Source organism: Carcharhinus amblyrhynchos, chromosome 4, assembly GCF_965287045.1.
Source record: "Carcharhinus amblyrhynchos chromosome 4, sCarAmb.v2.hapA, whole genome shotgun sequence".
Taxonomy (NCBI): domain Eukaryota; kingdom Metazoa; phylum Chordata; class Chondrichthyes; order Carcharhiniformes; family Carcharhinidae; genus Carcharhinus; species Carcharhinus amblyrhynchos.
Window position 1 is genome coordinate 73,628,962 of NC_137327.1, and position 23,398 is coordinate 73,652,359.

At 43.7% G+C, this 23,398-nt stretch overlaps 1 protein-coding gene across 1 annotated transcript; it reads right to left on the bottom strand.

The window, feature by feature from the left end:
• Window positions 1-1,869: 1,869 nt before the first annotated feature.
• On the bottom strand, window positions 1,870-22,295 carry LOC145342634 (protein FAM162B-like). Its single transcript, XM_080188181.1, has 4 exons — window positions 21,961-22,295; window positions 13,653-13,761; window positions 11,364-11,472; window positions 1,870-2,950 (listed from the first exon to the last, which is right to left on the bottom strand). The coding sequence occupies exons 1-4, from the start codon at window positions 22,124-22,126 to the stop codon at window positions 2,843-2,845; spliced, it is 492 nt and encodes a 163-aa protein (XP_080044307.1). The 5' UTR covers window positions 22,127-22,295; the 3' UTR covers window positions 1,870-2,842.
• Window positions 22,296-23,398: the final 1,103 nt, after the last annotated feature.

Consider the following 23,398-nt stretch of genomic DNA (forward strand, 5'->3'; position numbering starts at 1 on the left):
GAGTTTTCTGTTTGGTACTTTTCGACCAGGTATCTCTGAGGCAAATTGGTGACAATAAAGCTCAGAGACTGTGGGAAGAATCTTGAAGTCAGTCACTTCCATCCCGCCCGCCACCAAAGCCGGCACAATCGTCTCTCGCTCTCACCACCTAGCCCCCTCCCGAAAAAAGTCAATGCCAACATCAGACCCCTTCTGCCACCATTGCCCAACAGTCAATGTTGCATCAAAACCACTCCATTCCCAGTCAATGCCGGCACCCCATGTCCACAACCCCCACCATCACAAATAAACCAGTCCCACCCAATGAGGCCCCAGCTACGATCCACTCCAACACTGTCACCTGACTGTGCCAACCAGGGACAGTGTCAAGGGGTATGACCAGGCCACTGCCTGGCTACATCCCTATTATCAAATAAACTTATTGGACTTTAGCCTAGTGTTATGGGACTTCTTACTGTGTTTACCCCAGTCCAACACCAGAATCTCCACATCATACATCCCTCTCCCCCAGGGCAAAACTCAACTTGTCATGAGGATCTCCTGGGGATGTAAACATCTGGATGAACCTGTTGTAAACCAATCTGAAAATATGGCTGGGGTCAATATATTGTGGGGTAGCCTGTTAATGCTCCTAAAATTTCTTATTTTACATTAAAATGAGGTTCTTGTCCTTTGTGGATTGCAAACCTGGTTACATCACTGGCATGGGGTAGTGAAAGTTGCGATTTCTGGGTTTCACCGGACCTTGAGCACTCATTGCCATTCTTATGAACAGAGGTTGCAGGCTCAAGATCACCCCCTATGTTTTTTTAAAAGAGTGATTTAAATAGAATGTATTCAGCCAAAAAATCTAAAATCTGGAATCCTTTCTCTTATAAAATCTGAAATTGATAGACGTTTGTTAGGACTAAGGAACCAAGGAAACTATGTGGAGTTGAGATACAGATCAGTCATAATCTAATTGAATAATGGAATAGATTGAAGGATTGAATCATTGAATCCTTACAGTGCAGAAGCAGGCCATTCGGCCCATCAAGTCTGTACTGACCAAAGTCTCATCGAGGCCTTATTCCCATAACTCCTCACGTTTACCCTGCTAACCTCCCTGAGACTACAATGAATTTAGCATGGCCAATCAATCTAACTTGCATATCTTTGGACTGTGGGAGGAAACCCATGCAGTCAAGTGAGAATGTGCAAACGAACGCTAGTGGTGTTTATTACCAAATAAACCTGTTGGACTTTAACCTGGTGTTGTGAGAATTCTTATTGTGCAAATTCCATACAGGCGGTGACCCGAGGCCAGAATTGAACCTGGATGTCTGGCGGTGTAAGACCATAAGACATAGGAGCAGAATTAGGCCACTTGGCCCATTGAGTCTGCTCCACCATTCAATCATGGCTGATATTTTTCTCATCCCCATTCTCCTGCCTTTCCTCCCCATAACCCCTGGTCCCGTTATTAATAAGAACCTATCTATCTCTATCTTGAAGACACTCAGTGATCTGGCCTCCACAGCCTTCTATGGCAAAGAGTTCCACAGGTTCACAGGCTGAAGAAATTCTTCCTCATTTCCATTTTAAAGGATCATCCCTTTAGTCTGAGGTCGTGCTCTCTGATTCTAGTTTTTCCAAATAGTGGAAATATGCTCTCCACGTCCACTCTATCCGGGCCTTGTTTTAAATCCACAGTGCAACCACTGCGCCACCCCATTTCTCATGGCCTCATTTGTCAGCTAATGCTAACTTGGGATGAGCAATAAATACTACCTTGTAAGTGTCACCCACATCTCAAGAACAACAAAAAATTAACTGATATTTGTGGCTTCAGAACTAAAGGTACATTTGAAAGAAATTTAGACAATGGGACACAGATAACATTTTATTGAGATATTCACAACGACAATCTAGTTTGATCTACATAGAACATTATAGCGCAGAACAGGCCCTTCGGCCCACGATGTTGCGCCGACCAATTAAGAAAAAAGCAATGACCCTCTAACCCTCTAGCATCTAGACTGCTACAAATATTAAATTGATCTAACATTGCTATTCAAAGCATGATATACATTTAGCCTTAAAGGCTGACTCTTGCAATGAAAGAATGGTTTCCCTGTGTGGGAGAACAGTGTTGGATATGCTGAAGTGATGCCTCAAGAGTGGCCTGGTTCACCGAGGCTGTTTCAACTTGAACTGCTCGGATAGTCACTTCGATTAAAACCCATACAAGACTGCAGGATGCCAACCTGGTTTTAAAAAGGGTTAAATTATACTAAAAAAGCAAAATACTGCAGATGCTTGAAATTTGAAGTAAAAAGCCTGGCACAGAGAGTGGTTCGTGTGAGATTGCTTCGTCAGATCAAAGTCAAGGTGAGGCCAACACCTTACTTTGAGCAATAGAGCAGAAATGTCAAGGTAACAAGGTTAATAATTTACCACAGGTGTGGTTTGAGCATCTACAGCCAGGACACACTAACCCGGAAAATATTCTCCAATCTGTTATCAGGGCAGATACTAATCTCTGAAATGAGTTAACAACTCTACTTTAAATATGGAACAGGAATTTCACTGATCAAATGCTCAATAATTATCTGGTTTAATTTGACAATGTAAACATGAATGGGAAAAAGTACTAAAGGGTGTAAAATGGAAACTAAGGTGAATCTGTTCCTTTTGGGGAACAAGCCCTTAAGTTGTTGTTGAGTATGTGTACCAGTCCCTGGTTGTTACAATTGTGTGCTGATGTGTGTGAGAACCCACTGTCGATTGGTAAAACCAATCCAATTGCTCCTTTTCAATTATTCTACCCGCTGAGAAACTGGTAAAGTTAGTCTCATCCCGGTTACTGCGCCTTTCCTGCCATCAGTTCTTGTTCTTGTACAAACTGTTCCTTCAGCTTGGCTTTTTTCTCCAAGTTCCACTTGGTGAGATTCTCATGATTTTTAAAAGCCTGCAGAAAAGACAGAGAAAGAAAGTAAAATTCAGCCCACTGTAGGAATGCAAAATGTTGTGATCAAGCTTCGCTTTTGGGAATTTCCTGATGATGAGCAAACAGTCGGCACTCCAGGAAACTACATCAGAAATCACAAGCAGAAGACCATAGGATAGCCAGGCTTCTGCTCTTTAGAATGGAGCTGGGGCAAGGGTGGGTGGGGGGAGGGGGTCCTTCTCCTCTCCAAACCCAATCCAGCCCTGACTCATCTCCCAGGTATCTGGTTTACTGGCTTGGTTGTGTTTTCAGTTGAACTGAAAGGACCGTTGTTGTTTTCACTTTGATTAAAACTGAGCTACACTGCAGCAGGCCGACTTGGTCTTTTCTTAAAAAAAAAGGCTAAATTAAACTTAAAAAGTAAACCAAAGTACTGCAGATTTAAAATCTGAAATGAAAAGACTGGCACAGAGAGCAATGTGAAACTGCGTTTTCAGGTCAGGTTATCATCAGAGCTAGGATGTGAGGGCAGCATGGTGGCACAGTGGTTCGCACTGCTGCCTCAGTGCCAGGGACCCGGCTTCAATTCCCGACTTGGGTCACTGTCTGTGTGGAGACTGCATGTTCTCCCCATGTCTGCATGGGTTTCCTCCAGATGCTCCGGTTTCCTCCCACAATCCAACGATGTGCGGGTTTGGTGGATTGGCCATGTTAATTTGCCCCTTAGTGTTGGGGGATTTGCAGCGTCAATGCATTGGGTTGGGGGGATAGGGCCTGGGTGGGATACTGGTCAGTGCAGATTCAATGGGCCAAATGGCTTCCTTCTGCACTGTAGGGATTCTATGAGTCAGCACAGGGTGAGTGGGAGAGGGGGTACCTACCATCAAGGTGGAGCCCAGCAGTGTGAAATATGGTGCTGTGGTGTGCAGTACCATCACCAATGAAGGATCTTAAAGGGGCAGGAGCACCCAAGACTAAGGTAGCTGTACCACTGAAGAGCTGTACCACCAGGATGGAGCTTCAAGTCATACTGGAGGCAGCAGAGAGCATAGCAAGGTCCTCTAACATCACTGGGTCATTATTGTTACTTCCTTTTCGTGGAAACCCTGGAAAGCAGCATTAAGTGGGATCGACAGGGGGGAAATAGTTTCATGATGTGCGGGGAATGAGAAAACGGAATCTGCGACATGCTACTGCACTGTCCATTTGAAAGGGTTACTCTGACTTTGCTTGTCCTATCCTATAAGTTACCACAATAAGTTTCTTCTGGGATATTCAAAACTGAAGACCCTAACATACTCAGTCACCCTGGCAAGCTCCTCTCTTAGAGAGGATAACAATCTTAACATTGCAGCAACCAGAACTCCATGCACCAACCCAGGCTGGAGAACTGTCCAGTTTCAACATGAATCTGTAACTCATTGGGGAATGTAGCGTGTCCTTATATTGACTTTGTTATTGCATTGTCATATTGTTTGCACCATATGAATGGTGAATAAATTAATCTTCTGATTTACCTCTTTCAAAGTTCCCCTGGGCCACTTTTATCTTGTTCATGCAATTTTTATTTCTATTTGAAATGCACAACACTTTCCATTTGTCCACTTTTTTTGCCAATGGACACCCCAGTTGTCTCCTCTGAGTACATACTATCTTGGTGCTATCTGTAAATGTACAGCGAGACTAGGGGCTGAATTTTCACTCGCAGCTGGGCAAGCCTGTTGCGCCAATTCTATACATTCCCAAGGGGACAGGATTGGATCAGCTGCCTGTCAGCAAATGAAGGGTATCCAATTCTCAATCAATTAACTTAATTATGGGACCTATTAAGAGGACTGTTGTTGCGCTTACTAAACGTGCAGTCCAACACACAGTGTGCCAGGGGATGATGGGTTGTGAAGGCCTCCAACCCATGCATCCAGAATGTCCACCGGCCACAGATGTGGCTGCTGGATCTTGAGAATCTTGCCCAGGCAACTATAACCCTTTTAAAAATTTTAACAACTTAACTGGTCACCTTCTTGATGCCTTCAGCTCCAGATCAACAACTCTCACCTCAACTGGTTGGCCAATCTGAGATTGCTGGAGCGTTTCCCATTGCTTCTCCAGCACAGAGGTCTGCTCACCTTCCCTTCTTGGACAGCCAACCCACTCCCTGTTCTTCAATTGGCTCCTCGTTTCCAATTAGCATTGGGCATATCCTGCTATCCAGAATTAGCGTCCAGTTCGTTTTCCTGACCCGTGAATGACAATTCAGCTCTAGGATTCTAGGTCACTTCAAGGGCTTATTGAAGATCTTTTTCATTCTAGAAGCTGACTCTTTCTAAAGCCATGGGGCTCATCATTTATTTTCATCAAGGTAGATCTTCCATTTTGTTTTTGATTCTATTAGTTTCTTGATTACTGATTTCAGGTTAACGGAACTATGGATCCTCCCATGCTCATACACTGTCAACCCCCCATCAAAACAATCACCAGCCTGAATCCCCAACCCCCACCAAGACATTCACCTTCAAACCCTTACCCCTTTCTAATTATCACTCCAACTACAATGTCTTGTTACCCCAAAATCCTTAAACATAGTAGAGTTTGCATTGAAGTCCCTTTCTGAATCTCATCAGGTTTCAGTTCAGATGACAGCACTTAAATGGCCCAAAGCAAAACTACAAATGTCAACTTCCGCAAAAGGTGATAATGGCATTATTTTTCTTCAACTTCTGTAGCATTTAGCATGGCTGACAACACTAATCTCCTCCACCTCCCCTCTTCCATTGTTCAGTATGCTCAGTTGAATTGTATGTTTGGACTCAGTCTTACCCATTTGACTGTAAGCATGGCAGCCCTAGCCAGGTTAATTGTCTGCTCCCGCACTGTGAACTGCAGATTCGCCCATGGATCTATTCCTGATCTCTTCTTTCTACTACCACACAACATTGTCCACATTCATAAACAACATTTAACTCTACATCACCACCACTCAATCATTCTACATTTGCCATGCTGATGCAGCATGCCAAGGATATTCAGGCAAGGGTTACAAGTGGCAGACAACATTGATGCCAAACAAGTTCCAGGCTATGGCCATCTCTAACAAAAGAGAATTGAAGACTCTTCCTTTGACATCCGTCATTACCATCATTGAATCCCCAACTATCAACATTCTGAGGGTTATTATTGACCAAAAATTGAACTGGACCAGCCATGTAAATAATATGGCTACAACAGAAGGTCAGAGGGTAGAATTTTGCAGTGAGTAACTCACTTCCTAAGAACATATGACCCCCTCAAAGCCTGTCCACCATCTACAAGGTGCAAATCCAGAATGTGATAGAATGCTCTCCACTTGCCTGGAATAGTGCAAGAAGCTCGGCACCATGCAGGCCAATTGATTGGCACCCTGACCATCACCTTAAACATTAACACCATCCACCACCAACACACAGTAGCAGCAGTGTGTACCATTTACAAGATGCATTACAGCAAATCTTCAAGAATCCTTTGGCAGCACCTTCCAAACCTGCGGCCTCTACCACCTAGAAGGATAAGAGCAGCAGAAACATGGGAACACCACCATCCACAAGTTCCCCTCCAAGCCACACATCATCCTGACTTGGAAATATATCACCATTCCTTCACTGTCACTGGATCAAAGTCCCTATTAGCAGTGTGGATGGATCTATGCCACATGGACTACCATCTTCAAGGGCAATTAAAGATGCGCAATAAATATCAATGATGCCCGCATACCATTAAAGAATTTAAAAAAATGTTCTGGCCAGCACTCACCTTCTACTCTCTGCAACCTCAGTGTATCTATTTGTAAACCCCACAACTTGCCTGGGCTTGCAAAATCTAATGAACTGTCTTGGCTAGAGACAATACACATGTCTTTAACTTGTGCTTAACCCTCTCTCCACTCACATAGTCTGTGCTTTTAAGACTTGATTACCTGTAAAGGCTCACATTCCAACCATCATCTTGTAAATTGAGTTTGTGCCTATATATGCCCTGTTTGTGAGCATAATTCCCACTCATCTGATGAAAAGGCAGTGCTCCGAAAGCTTGTGCAACCAAATAAACCTGTTGGACTTTAACCTGGTGTTGAGAGACTTATTATTGTGTTTACCACAGCCCAACACCAGCATCTTTACCAGCCCTTCAACACCAGGTCACACAAACTCTCCATTCTTCCAAGATGGCCACTTCTGCTCCATCATTGTGCACTCAAAAACCTGTACTTCACAGTCTGATAATTCCATCTGCTTCCTTGGTCAGGTTTTTGTGCAGCCTGGTGTTAATTTCCCTTAGTTCTGAGTCCATTCTTTTAATTAAACCTCTGAAACATTTCAGGATATTATTTCTATATTCAACAAATGCACTAATCGTTGATATTTCAATTGTTGATATTCCTGGGTCAGACTATTGAATGGATTGTGATTCCCAGCAGTGACTCTCTAATGGAATGTAATTCCCAGCGGTGTCTCTCTAATGGGACTGTAATTCCTCACGGTGATTGTCTTGTGGACTGTAATTTCTGGCCGTAACTGTCTAATGTGTCTATTTTTTCAGTATGGCCATGCCCTTCCTAAATATAGTACTTATAGTACTACCCTTCGATCGTTGCAGTTTGTTGTAATAGCCCCACTGTTTACTGTCCCCTTCAGGTTGATGTATGGTGAAGCTCAAATCTCTTTCTACCCGTCTTTAAGATTCTAGATGAAGGGGCTGGTTCTTCTGCCTAGCTAGAACCATCTGTTTCAGTAACTTCATGTCTCAGGGCACCAATGATGGCTGTCAAATGTCGGATATGTACGATATTAAAGTGCCCTTGCTCGCCAAAGGCTGCATAAACCTACTGATTTAGCAGGTTCACTCACTCTTATTCATCCTTACTCAATCCCACAGGGACCTGCATTCTCCCCAGACTAGTCTCATTACTAGAATTTATTGACCTGGAATTTTGCATTTGCCTCCACATCCCAGTTCCCTTGGCACCTCTAACTCTCTCTGCCATCCCTCATCCATTGTTATCAAATCATGTTCAGAATTCTCAATGCACAACAGCGCTAAAGGTGACAGCCTCACAGTCTGCACTCTCACCATTAGTACCGCAATTTATTCTTGGGATCTTTCATTTTCTTCTCACCAGAGAGAGAAAGGGTTTAAAACAGCACACTTAATGTAATATACACAATGATTAGTACCTAGCCACCAGAATACTTTTTGTTCTGGTATCACATGGGAGATATTCTATAGCAGAAATTTAATTTGTTGAAATGGACTATAGCACAAGTTCACAGATATTGATGGTTTGCGAGTTCCAGCATAAACTGCATTCAATTTAGCTTCGGCCCACCCAGTCTGGCACCATGGGGGGGGGGGGGGGGGGGGGCGGCCCACCCAGTTCATCACGGCTTCCCCGCTCTCACCAGTCACTCTCCACTGGTTGCAGTCATCCGTAACACAAAGGCAGATAGTTGTGGTGGTTGGAGGTCAATCGTCTCAGTTTCAGGACTTCATTGCAGAAGTTCCTCAGGGTAGTGTCCCAGCCATCTTCAGCTCCTTCATCAGTAACCTTCCCTCCACCTTGAGATCAGAAGTGGGGATGTTCACTGATGGCTGCATAATGTTCAGCACCACTTGTGACTTCTCAGATACTGAAACAAACTACTTCCGCATGCAGCAAGACTTGGACAATGCTGGACTGATGAGTGACAAGAAACATTTGCATCACACAAGCGCCAGGCAATGATCGTGTCCCAATAAAGAGAACGTAAGCATCTCTCTTGACATTTAACAGCATAGCATTCCTGAAACCTTTACTATCACCATCATGGGCGTCAGCAACTGGACAAGCCATACAAAAGAACTGCTCAGAGAATAGGAATTTTGACACAAGTAACTTACCTCCTGACTCCCTAAAGCCTGTCTGCCATCGATCTACAGGACAGAAAGCTAGGGATGTAGTGGAAAGATCCTGACTTGCCTGGAGCAGCTCCAACACCATTCAGGAAAGAGCAACTCACTTAATTAGCACCAGGTACACCACAATCAACATTTGCCCCCTCACCATTGCACATAGTATCAGCAGTGTGTACTCTCTACATATTGCTCTGCCAACTTGACAAGGTTTCTTCAACAGCACCTTCCAAACCTGTGACCTCTACCACCTACAATCACAAGGCCAAAAGATGCATGGAAACACCATCTGTATGTTCCTGTCCAAGCAACCATCCTGTCTTTGAACTATATTGCTGTTCATTCATTGGTGCCGGGTCAAAATCCTGGAACTCCCTCCTTTTAGCACTGTGTACCCACAGCTGATGGACTGCAGTGGTTCAAGAAGGTGACTCACCACCACATTCTCAGATCAATTAGGGTTGGGCAATAAATGCTGATTTAGCTTGCGGTGCATACAGACCATGCATGGATTGAGTAAAGAATGTCTGCACTCCATGTAATACAGCGTGGCAAGTCTGTGCTTGGTATAGTAGCACAATGGTTAACATATCGTGAGCAATATGGTGGCACAGTGGTTAGCATATGGGCACAAGGGCACAGTGGTTAGCTTTGCTGCTTCAGTGCCAAGGACCTGGGTTGAATTATAATCTTGGGTGACTGTGTGGAATTTGCATCTTCTCCCTGTGCCTGCGTGAGTTTCCTCCAGGTGCTCTGGTTTCCTTCCATGGTCCAAAGATGTGCAGGTTAGGGCCATGTTAAATTGCCCCCAAGTGTCTCAAGATGTGTAAATTAGGAGGATTATTGGGATAAATATGTGGGGTTACAAAGATAGGGCTCTGTTGGAGAGCCGGTGCAGACCTGATGGGCCAAATGGCCTCCTGCACTGTAGGGATCCTGTGATTCTTTGATTATTCTAGCACAGTTACTGTATTCCTCTTTAAATATCCTCCTCAAACATATGATTTTCTACTTGTACAATTGTTGCCTAAAGCTATAATTCACCTCTGCTAATTTGCAAATGATTTACATTCCATTTGTTGCTGTCAATTGGCATACATTGACACACAACTGTAACTTGCAGAAGCCAAGCTGGGGGTGAGGATACCTCCAGGACATACGCTTGAATCTACTGAACTTCACAGCCAGTGCAGTGTAACTATGACAAAAAGTCAGGTTGGATATTTCTGACCTTCACTTTGAATGGTTGAGAAGGATCTGAGCATGAGATAACTATTTTCATTCCAATGCACTTGTAAAGAAAGAACATGCATTTATATAGCACCTATTTGATAGCATATACCAAAGTGCTTTACACCCAATGGGCTATTTTTGGAATGTCACTTTCATTGCTACTCACCCAATGATCCTACAAGCAGACCTCAGAGCCAAGGTGAAAATGTCAAACATACACTTCTAACATCTAATACAGCCTCATTTAATACAGAAATAACACTCTCATTTATGAAACCTGGTCAAAGATTTTAAATCCCCTCAAATGCTCAATCTGTTAAAAAGACACTTCCATTCAGCAAAACTGCCAATGAAAACACAAGCCAAGCGTTCACAATGGGCTCAGCAGTTGTAATAACTATTGGGAAACCTCAATGATGAGCTTTATTGAAACTGCAAGTACAGATGGCTAATGTTTCTTTTTCTAATCGATACCAGAAGGTCTGTCAAACAAAGCAATCCAGCAGCCACTGTTTCTTGTTATATAACTGACAGTTGCAAACTGATCTTTTGTTTCGTGCTTCAATGATTGGGTATTTAAATGACATCACATCATAGCATTTAGACATACCTTATCTGCCCTTCAAAGAGTGTTTACCTCTCCCCCATACATTTGTGATTGCCACATTGTTGGCTAAGGCACTTGGAATGACAAAGATTGCCTCTTTTTGAAGCAGATTTATGTATCATTCTATGTGACTCCCACCTAGATCCCCTTCACTGACAAAAATGATGTCAGCTGGGAATAGAGGCAGGACTTCTGCACCTGGATCCCACCCACCATTTTTCGTGTTTTATCAACTCTCTGGAGCTGTGGACATCTGATCCGAAGTTCCTCAAAACAGCAATAAAATAAATGAGCAGATATGCTGTTTCTTTGATGTTGGTTGTGGGATATATATTGGCCAGGACACCGGGGAGGATGGTCCTGCTATTTTGGAATAGTTCCGTGAGACCATTCACATGGATTTAAAAAGAGTACAGCGGTATCTGCATAAAGCAGACAACATATCCTAGGTTCCTGGGTTAACGGCAGCACAAAGGAAATCAGAGCCCCATCGTGGAGATTAGTGAGTTAAAACTGAATTATAGAATATAGCAAATATAAACTCTCCTTAATCGTGTCCTTCCTTTAGAGATGGGGTGGGTGAAGGGGGATAGGGATTGTGCTGAGGCAGGGGGTATAAAATGATTAAGCAACAGGCATATTGAGCAGTCTCTCTGCTTATGATGATGAACTTACCTTCTTTCCTGAAACCACCATGACGAGGCAGGCCACAACTGTCAAACCAATCATCAGGTAGCAGACTTGGACCCTTATTTTGTTCCTGGCTGCATAAAGCATTTCAATCCTGTGAAAATATTTCCAAAAAGATTCCCATGTGAAGAGACAAATAACTGCCACATCAAATATTCAATTCCCCACTTCTATTTTCTGCCTATAGAATGTGCACTGGGTTTCTGTGTGGCACAGGCTCACCCGAATTACATACACTCAACAAACATGCATCTCTCAGCCTTCACACCCACTTAACACAGCAGAACTCCTGGTCCTGCAACCAAAACCTGCATTAATTTAAAATTATATATCATAATCAACATCCTCATACCCCATTTAAATAGACATTTTGCAATAATATATTTTTGAAGGTTGCTCCAAAACATACCCACTGAACAGATGAAATAGCTCGATGCGTAAAGTGAACAATTTTTTGAAATAAATTTGCAATAAGTGACAAGATCTCCACTTTTTACACAATAATTTGAGCTTATTACAATCACTTCAGTAGGACTGTTCATAACTTCAGGACTGTTAATAGGATCCAAGCTGATTAGCAAAACCCAACGAAGACACAGAGACTTTCCTTATTGAGAGTGTTGACTTCATCAGCAATACAGCTTTCCTCACCCTCAACCCAATGTCTCAGCTGTCCCCTATATGCTCAAAGACAATTCATACTGATCAGCCGTTTCTCTTAACCTTTACAATGCAATTGACAAGACATTAACAAGGATATTCCAAAGCACTGCACAGCTAATTAGTTACTGCAAAAATATAGTCACTGCAGTACTGTAGGAATTGGCAGCTGATTTGCACATAAGACGATGTTGCAAACATTAATGTCCTAAAGGCCAGTTATCATGTTTTAGGCATTGGGTGACAGATGAATGTTGGTTAGATATTTGGGAGAGCTTCCTGGCTTTTGATGCCTGGCTGAGAGAGCAGACGGAGCCTCAGTCTTGTACATCTTATCTGAAAGAAGGCTCCTCCGATAATTTGCATACGCTCCTTGTGTCTGCATGGGTTGCTTCCCACAGTCCAAAGATATGTGGGTTAGGTTGATTGGCCATGCTAAATTAACCCTAGTGTCAGGCAGGGGTTTAGCAGGGTAAATATGTGGGGTTAGGGGAATAGGGCTTGGGTGGGGTTGTGGTTGGTGCAGACTCGATGGGCCAAATGGCCTCCTTCCGCATGTAGGAATTATATGATTCTAAGTTAGGAGTGATCCCACAATCTAGACTTCATCCTGAAATTATGGCCTGGCCATTCACAGTTTGCAAGATACACTGTCCTCCTGTTGGAGGTATACTGTCAAAAAAAAAACCCTTAAAAGGGGAGGATGGACCAAAGCACTGGTCCATTCCTGCTAAGTAATGCAGTTTGCCTACTTAACTCGGTTTGAAATCAGTTTTGTGATTTTCTGGAGGAAGCATGTTCAATGGGGGGAAAGAATAAACGTTGTTTATTTGTAACTTTTGTTTACAATTGATTTTTTAAAATGTTGTTTCAAAATAATTCTGTCAAACCCAACACTAATCTACTGGACAGCCTGCCTATATTCAATAATTTACCCACTGTCTTGTTACTAGTATAAAGCATTTATTTATGTTCTAGATCCATCAGCAAAAAATTTGTATATTTTAAATTCATTTTGCACTCTCACACAGCTTTCCATCAAATTGCAGTAAAGAATAGTGTTAATGGCAGTGCCCTGGGGAAGATTCAAATGTGGAGATGCTGGCATTGGACTGGGGTAAACACAGTAAGAAGTCTCACAACACCAGGTTAAAAGTCTAACGGGTTTATTTGGTAGCAAAAGCCACAAGCTTTTGGCCTCTGACCCTTTGTCAGGTGAGTGGAAAGTGAGTGAGAACTCTCCACTCACCTGACAAAGGGTCAGAGGCCCAAAAGCCAGTGGCTTTTGCTACCAAATAAACCCGTTAGACTTTTAATCTGGTGTTGTGAGACTTGTTACGAAGATTCAAATGCACAGGAAAAGTATATCGTGAGGGGAGAATCAATCAAAGCTCAGCTATTGCCAGTCAGAAAATGAGACCAAGACACACTTTCCCAATAAACCTACCCTACCCTCAAAAATCAACCATGTTCCCAAGATCCAAATTCAGAACCTCCTTTTTTTTTGCATTATTTTGGGAATATAACCATTTTGGTGCAAAGGAGTCAATAAGCAATTTAGATGGCTAAAACTAGATAGATTGTGGTTTATTGACAAGTCAAATGTTTACTTACGAAACCATTTCTGGGATATCCTGTTCAGTTTTGAAACGCCCAGACCACAAAAGAAACCTCTTATCTAATGCTGTAGGTATTCGGCCTTGAAGTTTGTATGCAGAACAAGCTTTAAGAAATACAAATACAGTTAGAACTGAAGTTTGACTGAACAATCAATAGAAGCAATTAATTAAGAAAATGTACCTCTGATTTGGCCCACCTCCCTCAGTCAAACGTGACAGCGTAGGAGGCCTTGAGGCACACTGATAGCGCCTCTACCACTGGACCAGAAGTTGAAATCCAACACCAGGGCTTGTTGGCCGTGGAAGGAGCATTTAACATGGTTCAATGGCTGATAATCAGCTCAGAAATCCTTCTACCACATTCCCCACCATTCTCCAAAGGGTAAAAGAAATATGGGCATGACGATACCAACTGCAAACTGGACCCCACAATACAACCATTTGGGTTGGTGCTTTTGGGCCTTTATTAGTTGAACCAATTTCTGAGCTGCCCCAGAGTCAGCTGACAAAATTCAGCATCACAAAGGACTATTCTGACTTTCCACCAATAAAATAAAAATGCTCCACATAAAGCTAACAAACCAAAAGTAACACAAATCAAGCTTAGTAGTAATATTTGAATGTCATTTCCAATGTTTATAGGGCAACCCTGCAGGTTGTAGAAGAGGCCCACTTCTGTGGGCGTTGCATTCTCCCTCCACAAAGCTTCCTAGGCAGAGACAAGACCTTGGAGGAGAGGCAGGTAGCCAGCCACAAAGACTCATCCCACTCCAACCACCCACCACGGGCTCCACCCCCCTCTTGGGAAACACTGTTGTCTGGGGTTCCTGATAGGCATCAGATGTTATTGCCAAACTGGGCTGCTGAACTCAAGAGCTGCATTGGCTTAGGTATGAGGGGAGTCAAGCAGGTCAAACCCTCTGGTCATGGAACTCAAGAAAAGGCTTACATGTGGAAGGAACGATATATCCTAGTTTAGAATACGGCTAAGAGGCTTTTGGAGCAGAGTCTGGAAATCAGAAAGGCATTTAGGAGATTAAATATTCAATGATAAAAATATTTCCCTCAGTGAAGAGACCTTCCTTTCCAAGAACTGTTACATTTCTCACACTTCAAACCACAGAATCAATCAGCACAGAATGAGGTCAGGCAGTCTATCCTGACTGTTGTGGCATTCTGAAAGGTCTTTCCAATGAAAGACATTCCCTTGCTCTTTCCCCACTGCCCTTACAGATTTTTTAACTGCCTCCTGAAAGCTATTACAAGATGTTACTCCTGCTTTTCTGGGACTGCATTCCACATTGTAACAATTCTCTATGTTAGAACTAATTCTTGTCATCTTTCCTCTGGCATTTTGCCAATTATTTTCAACCTGGGTCCTCAGGTTACTGACCACGCACCCCCCCCCCACGTCTCCATGCCCCCCCACCTCAGTGATATACCATATGTAAAACTTCCAGCTTCTAAATGTGGTAGCTATAACACAAGCAGGCACTATTTCAGACCATGCAGTGAAATGAAATTGATTGCCTATCGTCTGAGTGGGTCATATATGTTGTCTAATGTTTCAGACGTTTCCTGTTGAAAGGTTGAGCAATCACTTCAGCTTGGAGAATGTTGAAATATATTCTTCACTGCCCATCCCTCAGCCCAATTCTGTTTTTGCAATAGTCGTCCCACTTCAGTCAGCAAAGTTTAATTGAAGTTCAACCAAAATTTATGGACTCTATCTGCTGCTTCACATTTAATAACTGTACAAATCATTGTCTGTCATTAGAAATGCCAAGTGGCTATTGCACAATGAAGCCATCACTATTCTTTGTAATAGACTGACTACAGCATTAAATTGTTGCTACCAGGCAGTGACAGGAAGTAGGGGCAGATCACTTTAGAGACTTCCTTGTATAGCTTCCTTAGTCTCAATTTTCCAGTCATTGTCAAGTTCTGGTTTTACTGTATACCACAGTGCTCATTACTTTTTCTACTTGCAGTAAATGTTATGCTGGCAAAAGAAAATTGCCCAACTTGAAAAAACAAACTACTTTCTAAATGAGAATTATAAACAGAAGTGGTCCATTCTTCAGGGAAATGGGAAGGTTCTGGGTGTCCCTAAGACTGAACTATTAGTTTTTCCCATCAGCTGGAATGTAAGGAGTTTTCTTCATAATGATAAAGAGGAGGGAAAGGAGAAAGAGAGAAGATAGGGAGAGAAGGAGGTAGGAAAAGTGCTGGAAAGGAAGGGGGAGTAGGAGGAGGAAGGGAGAGAGAGTTTTAAGGTGGCAATGGGGCAGAAAGAGAGAGATTGGGGAAATCAGAAAATGGAAGAGATAGGGACACTGGAAAAGGGCAGAGAGAAGGGATTATGATTCAGCTCTGCAGAAATTCAGATGCATATATTTTAGGCAGGTTTTCCCATATTCAGGGGAGCATAGAACGCGACAATATCTCCAGAATTTCATTCACAGGAAGTGACTCAATCAGGGTAGGCAGTACAGATATTGGCACAATTATACAGCAAAGAAGCAGGTGTCAGTCATTGTACATCTTGTGACTTTCAGTCCAGGTAGTGGGGCTCACAAAATGCCAACGTGGGTTCAGGGTTTCAAAAACATGGCTCCAATTCTCTAATCGACACACAGCATGACTGGGCCCTTTGAGCCAGCAGACAAAGCTCTCAGTTTTAGACTATTAAGTTGCCCACTGATCAACATTTCAGTGATTGGGTGGTGAACGACCTACCTCGTGTTAGTGGGTTAGTCATACCTGAACAATTCTATCTCTGATCCCCAGTCTGTGCTGACACATGACAGTGACAGCTCTACAACGTGGTACAAAGCCTCTGGAAATTAGTTTGTGCCAATGTCCCATATCATTATTCAATGCTCTCTCTATAATTTGCATTTGTTTGTGTGCTGGTTTGTATGGTTGTGTTTTTGTTTGGATGTTTACAATAGTCTGGGTTTCTGTGTCTGTGTATGGAGTGGTTGGGTGTTTAACTGCATCTTTGTTTTAGTCCATTTATGGGGTATGCCCATCCCTTGAATTGAGAGCCTCACTAGAACATTTTAGAGATTGGTTATTGTTGTAGGTCTGGAATTACATAAAGGCCAGAACAGGTGAGGATGGCAGATCAGTGACCTGATAGGATTTTATGACAATCGACTACGGTTTCATGACCATCATTAAACTTTTAATTCCAGATTTTTATTGAATTCAAATTTCACTATTTGTTGCAATGGAATTTGAACCCTGATCCCCAAAGCATTACCCTGGCTCTCTGGATCACAAGTCCAGTGACAATACACTATGCCACCGCCTCCCTTGTGTGCGTTTGTGTCTGTACCTGTGTATCCGTTTGTGTGTGTGTGTGTATCAGTATCTAAGTGCTTGTCTTTGAGTGCCAGTTTTTCTGTGTGTGTGCTTGTGTCTGTACCTGTGTATCTGTTTCTCACAATGTGGGTGCATTGCTGATCCTCCTAGAAAGGAAAATCATAGGGACATTAAAAAGTCTATGTATTAACATTTTTATTTACTAATTATCTCTAGAAATGGGGAAAAAGATTGTTTAACTGACAGTTAACAATGATCTAATTTGGTAATGAAGAGATTGTTTGTTTTCGGATAATGTGATGCTTTCTGGGTGGACATATCTGATGGGGGTAGGTGGTGGTGGAGGTAGGGGCTGTGGTGATGTGTGCGTAAATGTGTGTTGGTATGTGAGTATGTATGTTTGTGTGTGGGGTGCTTGTGGGTTTGTGTATGTGGGTGTGTGTGTGTAGGTGGGCATGCGTGGATATGTGAGTGCAAGTGTGTGTGTGTTTGTGTATGGGTGGGTATGCGTGTGGATATGTGTGCAGATGTGTTGTGGGGGGCAAGAGTGTGTATGAATGTATTGAGGGCAAAAGCATGTGTGTGTGTAGATGTGTTTGTTTGTGGGTATGCGTGTGTAGGCGGGTGTGTGCACATGTTTGTGTGTGGGTAGGTATGTGGAGGTGGGTATGGGTATGTGTGGGTGGGAATGTGTGTGTGTGTGTACATGAACATGGGCATGTGTGTTTAGGTGTATGTGTTGGGAATTGTACAAGATAACTAATTGGGTTCATTTCCAATATCTCCCACTCCTCTGCTACACATAAAAATAACTAGAAATTGTAAACTGCTGACACTTCGTTCCCAAGCTCAGAAATCAAAATTGGTTAGTTTGGTGAGATATTGGGTGTTACCAACACACCTCTCATTCTGTTTACCCTCTGTTTACACCCTGCATTCAGGAAATTGGGCAACATTGGGCAACTAACATTTACGGTGCTACTTTTTAAGTTAATGCAGTTCCTGTAAAACAAGAAACTTAAGGGTTTTTAAGAAAAGGTCATCTCATTTCAAGGCCAGAACAGCCATTTCATCTAACTGCTGACATCCAGCCCAGCCTGCTGTGTGCCATTAGGGTCCTTAATGTAGCACAAATTTAAGAAAACTATATTCGCTCTGCCAGATAAGAATACCAATACAAATTAGATAAGCCCTGTTGAGTAAATATAATGTTCATAGAATACTGCACACAAGAGACCATTCAACCCACTGTGCTTGTGCCAACTCTTTGAAAGAATTATCCAATTAGAGCCACATCCCTCTTTTTTTCCCATTGTCCTGCAAATGTTACCTTCATGTGAATTTATCCAATTCCTTCTTGGAAGTTTTTACTGAATCTACTTCCTGGCAGTATATTGCAGACCCTATCAACAGGCTGTGTAATAAAAAGTTCTGCCATCGTACCCCTGGCTCTTTTAGCAATCGGCAAATTTTTTTTTTCCAAAAATATACTTTATTCATAAAAATCTCAAGTAATCTATTACAATGTACAGGGCTTCGAGTAGCAAAACAATGCGGAATCAAAACATTTTTGCAGATCTGTCCAAACTACAGTGACTACATTTCAGTACTTAAAAAGCTATGTCCATGTCTCAATATTTACATATTTGTACTAATTTCCATGATTACATTTCAATACTTAAAAACTATATACACGCCTCAAAAGATTACTGTGTGCCGTTAGTGCTCAGATTGGCACACAGTTACGCAGGTCGAGGGTATCCTGCAGTTCCCGGGCCCTCGGTCTGCCTCCGTTAAAAGGCCTTACAGTGTGGCCTTTCCCCATTGTGCCTTTGCGGCGGCTGCCCCAAGCTTCAGCCCGTCCCTCAGCACGTAGTCCTGGACCTTGGAATGTGCCAGTCTGCAACACTCGGTCGAGGACAGTTCTTTCAGCTGGAAGATCAGCAAGTTTCGGGCGGACCAAAGTGCGTCCTTCACCGAGTTGATGACCTTCCAGCAGCAGTTGATATTTGTCTCGGTGTGCGTTCCCGGAAACAGCCCGTAGAGCACAGAGTCCTGTGTCACCGAGCTGCTCGGGACGAACCTCGACAAATACCACTGCATCTCGCTCCAGACCTTCTTTGCAAAGGCACATTCCACAAGGAGATGTGCGACCGTCTCGTCAGCCCCGCAGCCGCTTCGAGGGCAGCGTGCGGTTCTGTTGAGACCTTGAGTGTGCATAAAGGATCTGACGGGGAGTGCCCTTCTCACCACCAGCCAAGCCAGATCTTGGTGCTTGTTTGTCAGTTCTGGTGATGAGGCGTTCTGCCAGATGACACTGACAGTCTGCTCAGGGAACCTTCCGACAGGATCCGCCGTCTCCTTTTCTCTCAGGGCCCCAAGGACCTTACGCGCTGACCACTGCTTAATCGCCGTGTGGTCAAAGGTGTGTTTGCGGAAAAATTTCTCCACGAAGGACAGGTGCTGCGGTACGGTCCAACTACTCGGAGCGTTCCGCGGCAGTGTGGCCAGACCCATCCTTCGTAACACTCGGGGCAGGTAGAACCTCAAAAAGTAGTGGCACTTGCTGTTGGTGTACCGAGGATCTACGCACAGCTTGATGCAGCCGCTCACAAAGGTGGCCATCAGGATGAGAGCGGCGTTGGGAACGTCTTTCCCTCCGTTCTCTGGAGATTTGTGCATTGCCTCCCTCCGGACGCGATCCATCTTTGATTAGCAATCGGCAAATGTTTTGTCAAAACTCATTATCCTTCCCACAGCTCCTTTTAATAACTGCATGGGAAACCCTCCAAAATATCCTGTGTTAATGTACCAACAGGTAAATGTAACAGACTGGATCCTTTAAATAAAAGATATTGGAGATACCCTCAAGCTATGCAGCAGGAAGAAACAGGAATGAAAACTTCAACCCCACTAGCTTCAATGGGTGGCACGGCAGCACAGTGGTCAGCACTGTTGCTTCACAGTTCCAGCAACTTGGGTTTGATTCTCGGCTTGGGTCACTGTTTGTGTGGGGTTTGCATGTTCTCCTTGTGTCTGCGTGGGTTTCCACCGGGTGCTCCGGTTTCCTCCCGCAGTCCAAAGATGTGCGGGTTAGGTTGATTGGCCATGCCAAAAATTGCCCCTAATGTAATGAGATGCATAGGTTAGAGGGATTAGTGGGTAAATATGTAGGGATATGGGGGTAGGGCCTGGGTAGGATTGTAGTCGATACAGACGCGATGGGCTGAATGGCCTCTTTCTGTACTGTAGGGTTTCTATGATTTCTACAAGTCTCGTTATTCTATGGATCATTTTCTGCCCGTTCCACAATTTTCAGTCTGATACTACCATTCAACACCCTATCAGCATTTCAAAGGGACTGTTCCCTCTGTATACCGTAGAATCATCGAACCATAAAATCACCAGTATAGAAAATGATCATCCAGTCCATCGAGTCTGCACTGACTCTTTGAAAGACCATTCCACCTAGGCCGTCCCCTCTGCCTTATCCCCATAACTCTGTGCATTTACTCATCTCCATATATTTGGGTACTAAGGGGCAATTTAGCCTGGCCAATCCATTTAACCTGCACATCTTTGGATTGTGGGAGGATTCTGGAGCACCCAGGAGGAAACCCACACAGTGTTAACCACTGTGCCACCATGCCACCCTTAGTCCACTCCTCAGTCACATCTAAAAGCCCTTTCCCATGGGAACTTCTCATACAAGTGTTGGAGATGCAATGCCTGCCCTTTTATCTCTTTTCTTCTTACTGCCTCAAGGCCCCAAGCAGTCCTTTCAACTAAACAGAGATCTATGTGTACTTCTTTCAATCTAAGTGACTGTATTCGTGCTCAGTTTGGTGTACTCTACGTTTGGGACACTAAAACAGATTAGGTGACCACTTTGTGAAACAGTCTGAAAACATAAACCTTGAGCTTTTGGTCACTTGTCACCTTAATTCTTCACCGTGTTCTCACTCTCGGTCCCCAGCTATCTGCACTCTTCCAATGAAGCTTGATAAAAACACAAGAACAGCACCTCATCTAGCGACCTTGTATTTGACAACTTTGAGCTCAACACTTGAGTTCAACAATTTCAGTCTGGACCTGCTGCCTTCATTTTGTTCTCAGTTCTGCCTTTGGACACCAGTTATTCATCATTCTGTCATTCACACCTCCACAGGCATATTGTTTGGGATTCCTTTATGGCCAAAGAGGAGTGAAGCCCTGGAATCTGCTGGGAAGCTGCCAGGTTTTACTGACTGTCTCCTTACATGGAGTGGTTTCCCTAAACCCACCCCCTAACACAACATGGACAAAACCCTGTGGAGCTGGGAAGCGGTCTTTAGGAGTCCCAATTTACTCCCCTGTCACTGGGAAAATGGCTGGGTGGTAGGAACTTGTTGGGCCCTCCTCCTGATGCCCACCAGTGCCACTCTGCCAGCTCCCAGCCTGTTGCCACTGGATTGGTAAAATTCCAGCTCCCCTGTCATCTTTCACCTACCTCATTACAGTCCCGGTGGCCCTTCCACACTTTAAGTTAACCTCTCCTGACTTCCACACAACTCTTTTGTCCCTCTATGCACGTGATTAAAACCTATTATAATCTTAACTTAGAAAACACTGGAAAATCTCAGTAGATTTGGCAGCATCTGTAAAGAGAGAAAAGAGCTGATTTTCACGCCCAGATGACCCTTTTTCAAAGCTTATGCCAACTTTGACAAAGACACTCGAAATGTCAACACTTTTCTCTCCTTACAGATGCTGCCAGACCTGCTGAGATTTTCCAGCGTTTTCTCTTTTGGTTTCAGATTCCAGCATCCGCAGTAATTTGCGTTTATACAATCCTAACTTGCCCAGTTTTGATAAAAGCTGGAAACGTTACTTGTTTCTTTGGACCCAGATGCTGTCAGAGCAGCTGAGTATTTTATCATCATTGCCTTTTATTTTTTGTTGTATTAAACAGTCACTGACTCGATGATCCTTACCGAGTTCAGGTGTCCTAGTTTGTTCACTGGGGTGTGCTGCTTTCACAGCAGCGCCTTCCTGCTTCACTCTGCTACACAGGGATCGCTTTGGGCTGCCTTTCAGTAAGCTCGGAGTGGGACATTTGCCAGTCAGCAGGCTCCCGGCTCTCAGCACACCTCTCCACATCTTCCAAACTCACTCCGGCCCAAGTAAAACACTATGTGAGCTTTCAGTAAACTCACTGCGAGGTTTGAGATTACGGAGATTTCCTGTCCAGGAAAAGAGTGATGAATTCTCAGCAATGACGCGCGGCTCTGATGCAACAACCCTGATGCAGTTTGGTCAGGAAATGTAAAAGTTTCTGTTTCCCCGCCTCGGGACTGACTCACCTCCTGGGAGAAAGCGGCACATTTCCTGGAATGGGGAAGTCCCCATTCCAACTGGCTGCAAGAGAGGCGGAGATTTGTGAACTCCCTATAGCTGCTGTAAACTCAGTCCCTCCCCATCCGCTATCTCTACCTCTCCTTTATTGTCAATAAAGTACTTTTTAATGCACTGTTGTAATGTAGGTAAGAAGTCTCACACCACCAGGTTAAAGTCCAACAGGCTTGGCAGCACTAGCTTTCGGAGCTTCAAGCTCCTTCTTCAGGTGAGTGAGGACTTGTGTTCACAAACCGGGCAAAAAAGACACAAAATCAATTTACAAAATGATAGTTGGAATGTGAGTCTTTACAGGTAATCAAGTCTTAAAGGTACAGACAATGTGAGTGGAGAGAGGGCTAAGCACAGGTTAAAGAGATGTGTATTGTTTCCTGCCAGGACAGTTAGTGAGATTTTGCAAGCCCAGGAGAGTTGTGGGGATTACAGATGGTATGACATGAACCCAAGATCCTGGTTGAGGCCATCCTCATGTGTGCAGAACTTGGCTATCAGCTTCTGCTCAGCGATTCTGCATTGTGTGTCGTAAAGTCCGCCTTGGACAATGCTTACCCGAAGATCAGAGGCTGAATGCCTGTGACTGCTGAAGTGTTCCCTGACTGGAAGGGAACACTCCTGCCTGGTGATTGTCGAGCAGTGTTCATTCATTCATTATCATAGCATCTGCTTCGACTCCCCAATGTACCATGCCTCAAGGAAATGCTTTCCTGCAGCTATTCAGGTAGACAATATTGGCTGAATTGCAAGAGTATGTACCGTGTACCTGGTGGATGGTGTTCCAACGTGAGATGATGGCATCCATGTCAATGATCTGGCATGTCTTGCAGAGGTTGCTTACCTACGTATAGGTATCTACTTGATACGCTGCAGGAAAGAATGTCCCAAGGCATGGTACATTGGGGAGACCATGCAGACACTACGAAAATGAATGAATGAACACCGCTCAACAATCACCAGGCAGGAGTATTCCCTTCCAGTCGGGGAACACTTCAGCAGGCATTCAGCCTCTGATTTTCAGGT

Excerpts from the sequence above, each read along its gene's own strand:
- LOC145342634 (XM_080188181.1), bottom strand. The coding sequence starts at position 22,126 with ATGTGGAGAGGTGTGCTGAGAGCCGGGAGCCTGCTGACTGGCAAATGT. Across the intron at positions 13,762-21,960 it reads AACTAGGACACCTGAACTCG|CTTGTTCTGCATACAAACTT; the intron begins GTAAGGATCATC and ends TATTTCTTAAAG. Across the intron at positions 2,951-11,363 it reads TGGTGGTTTCAGGAAAGAAG|GCTTTTAAAAATCATGAGAA; the intron begins GTAAGTTCATCA and ends TCTTTTCTGCAG.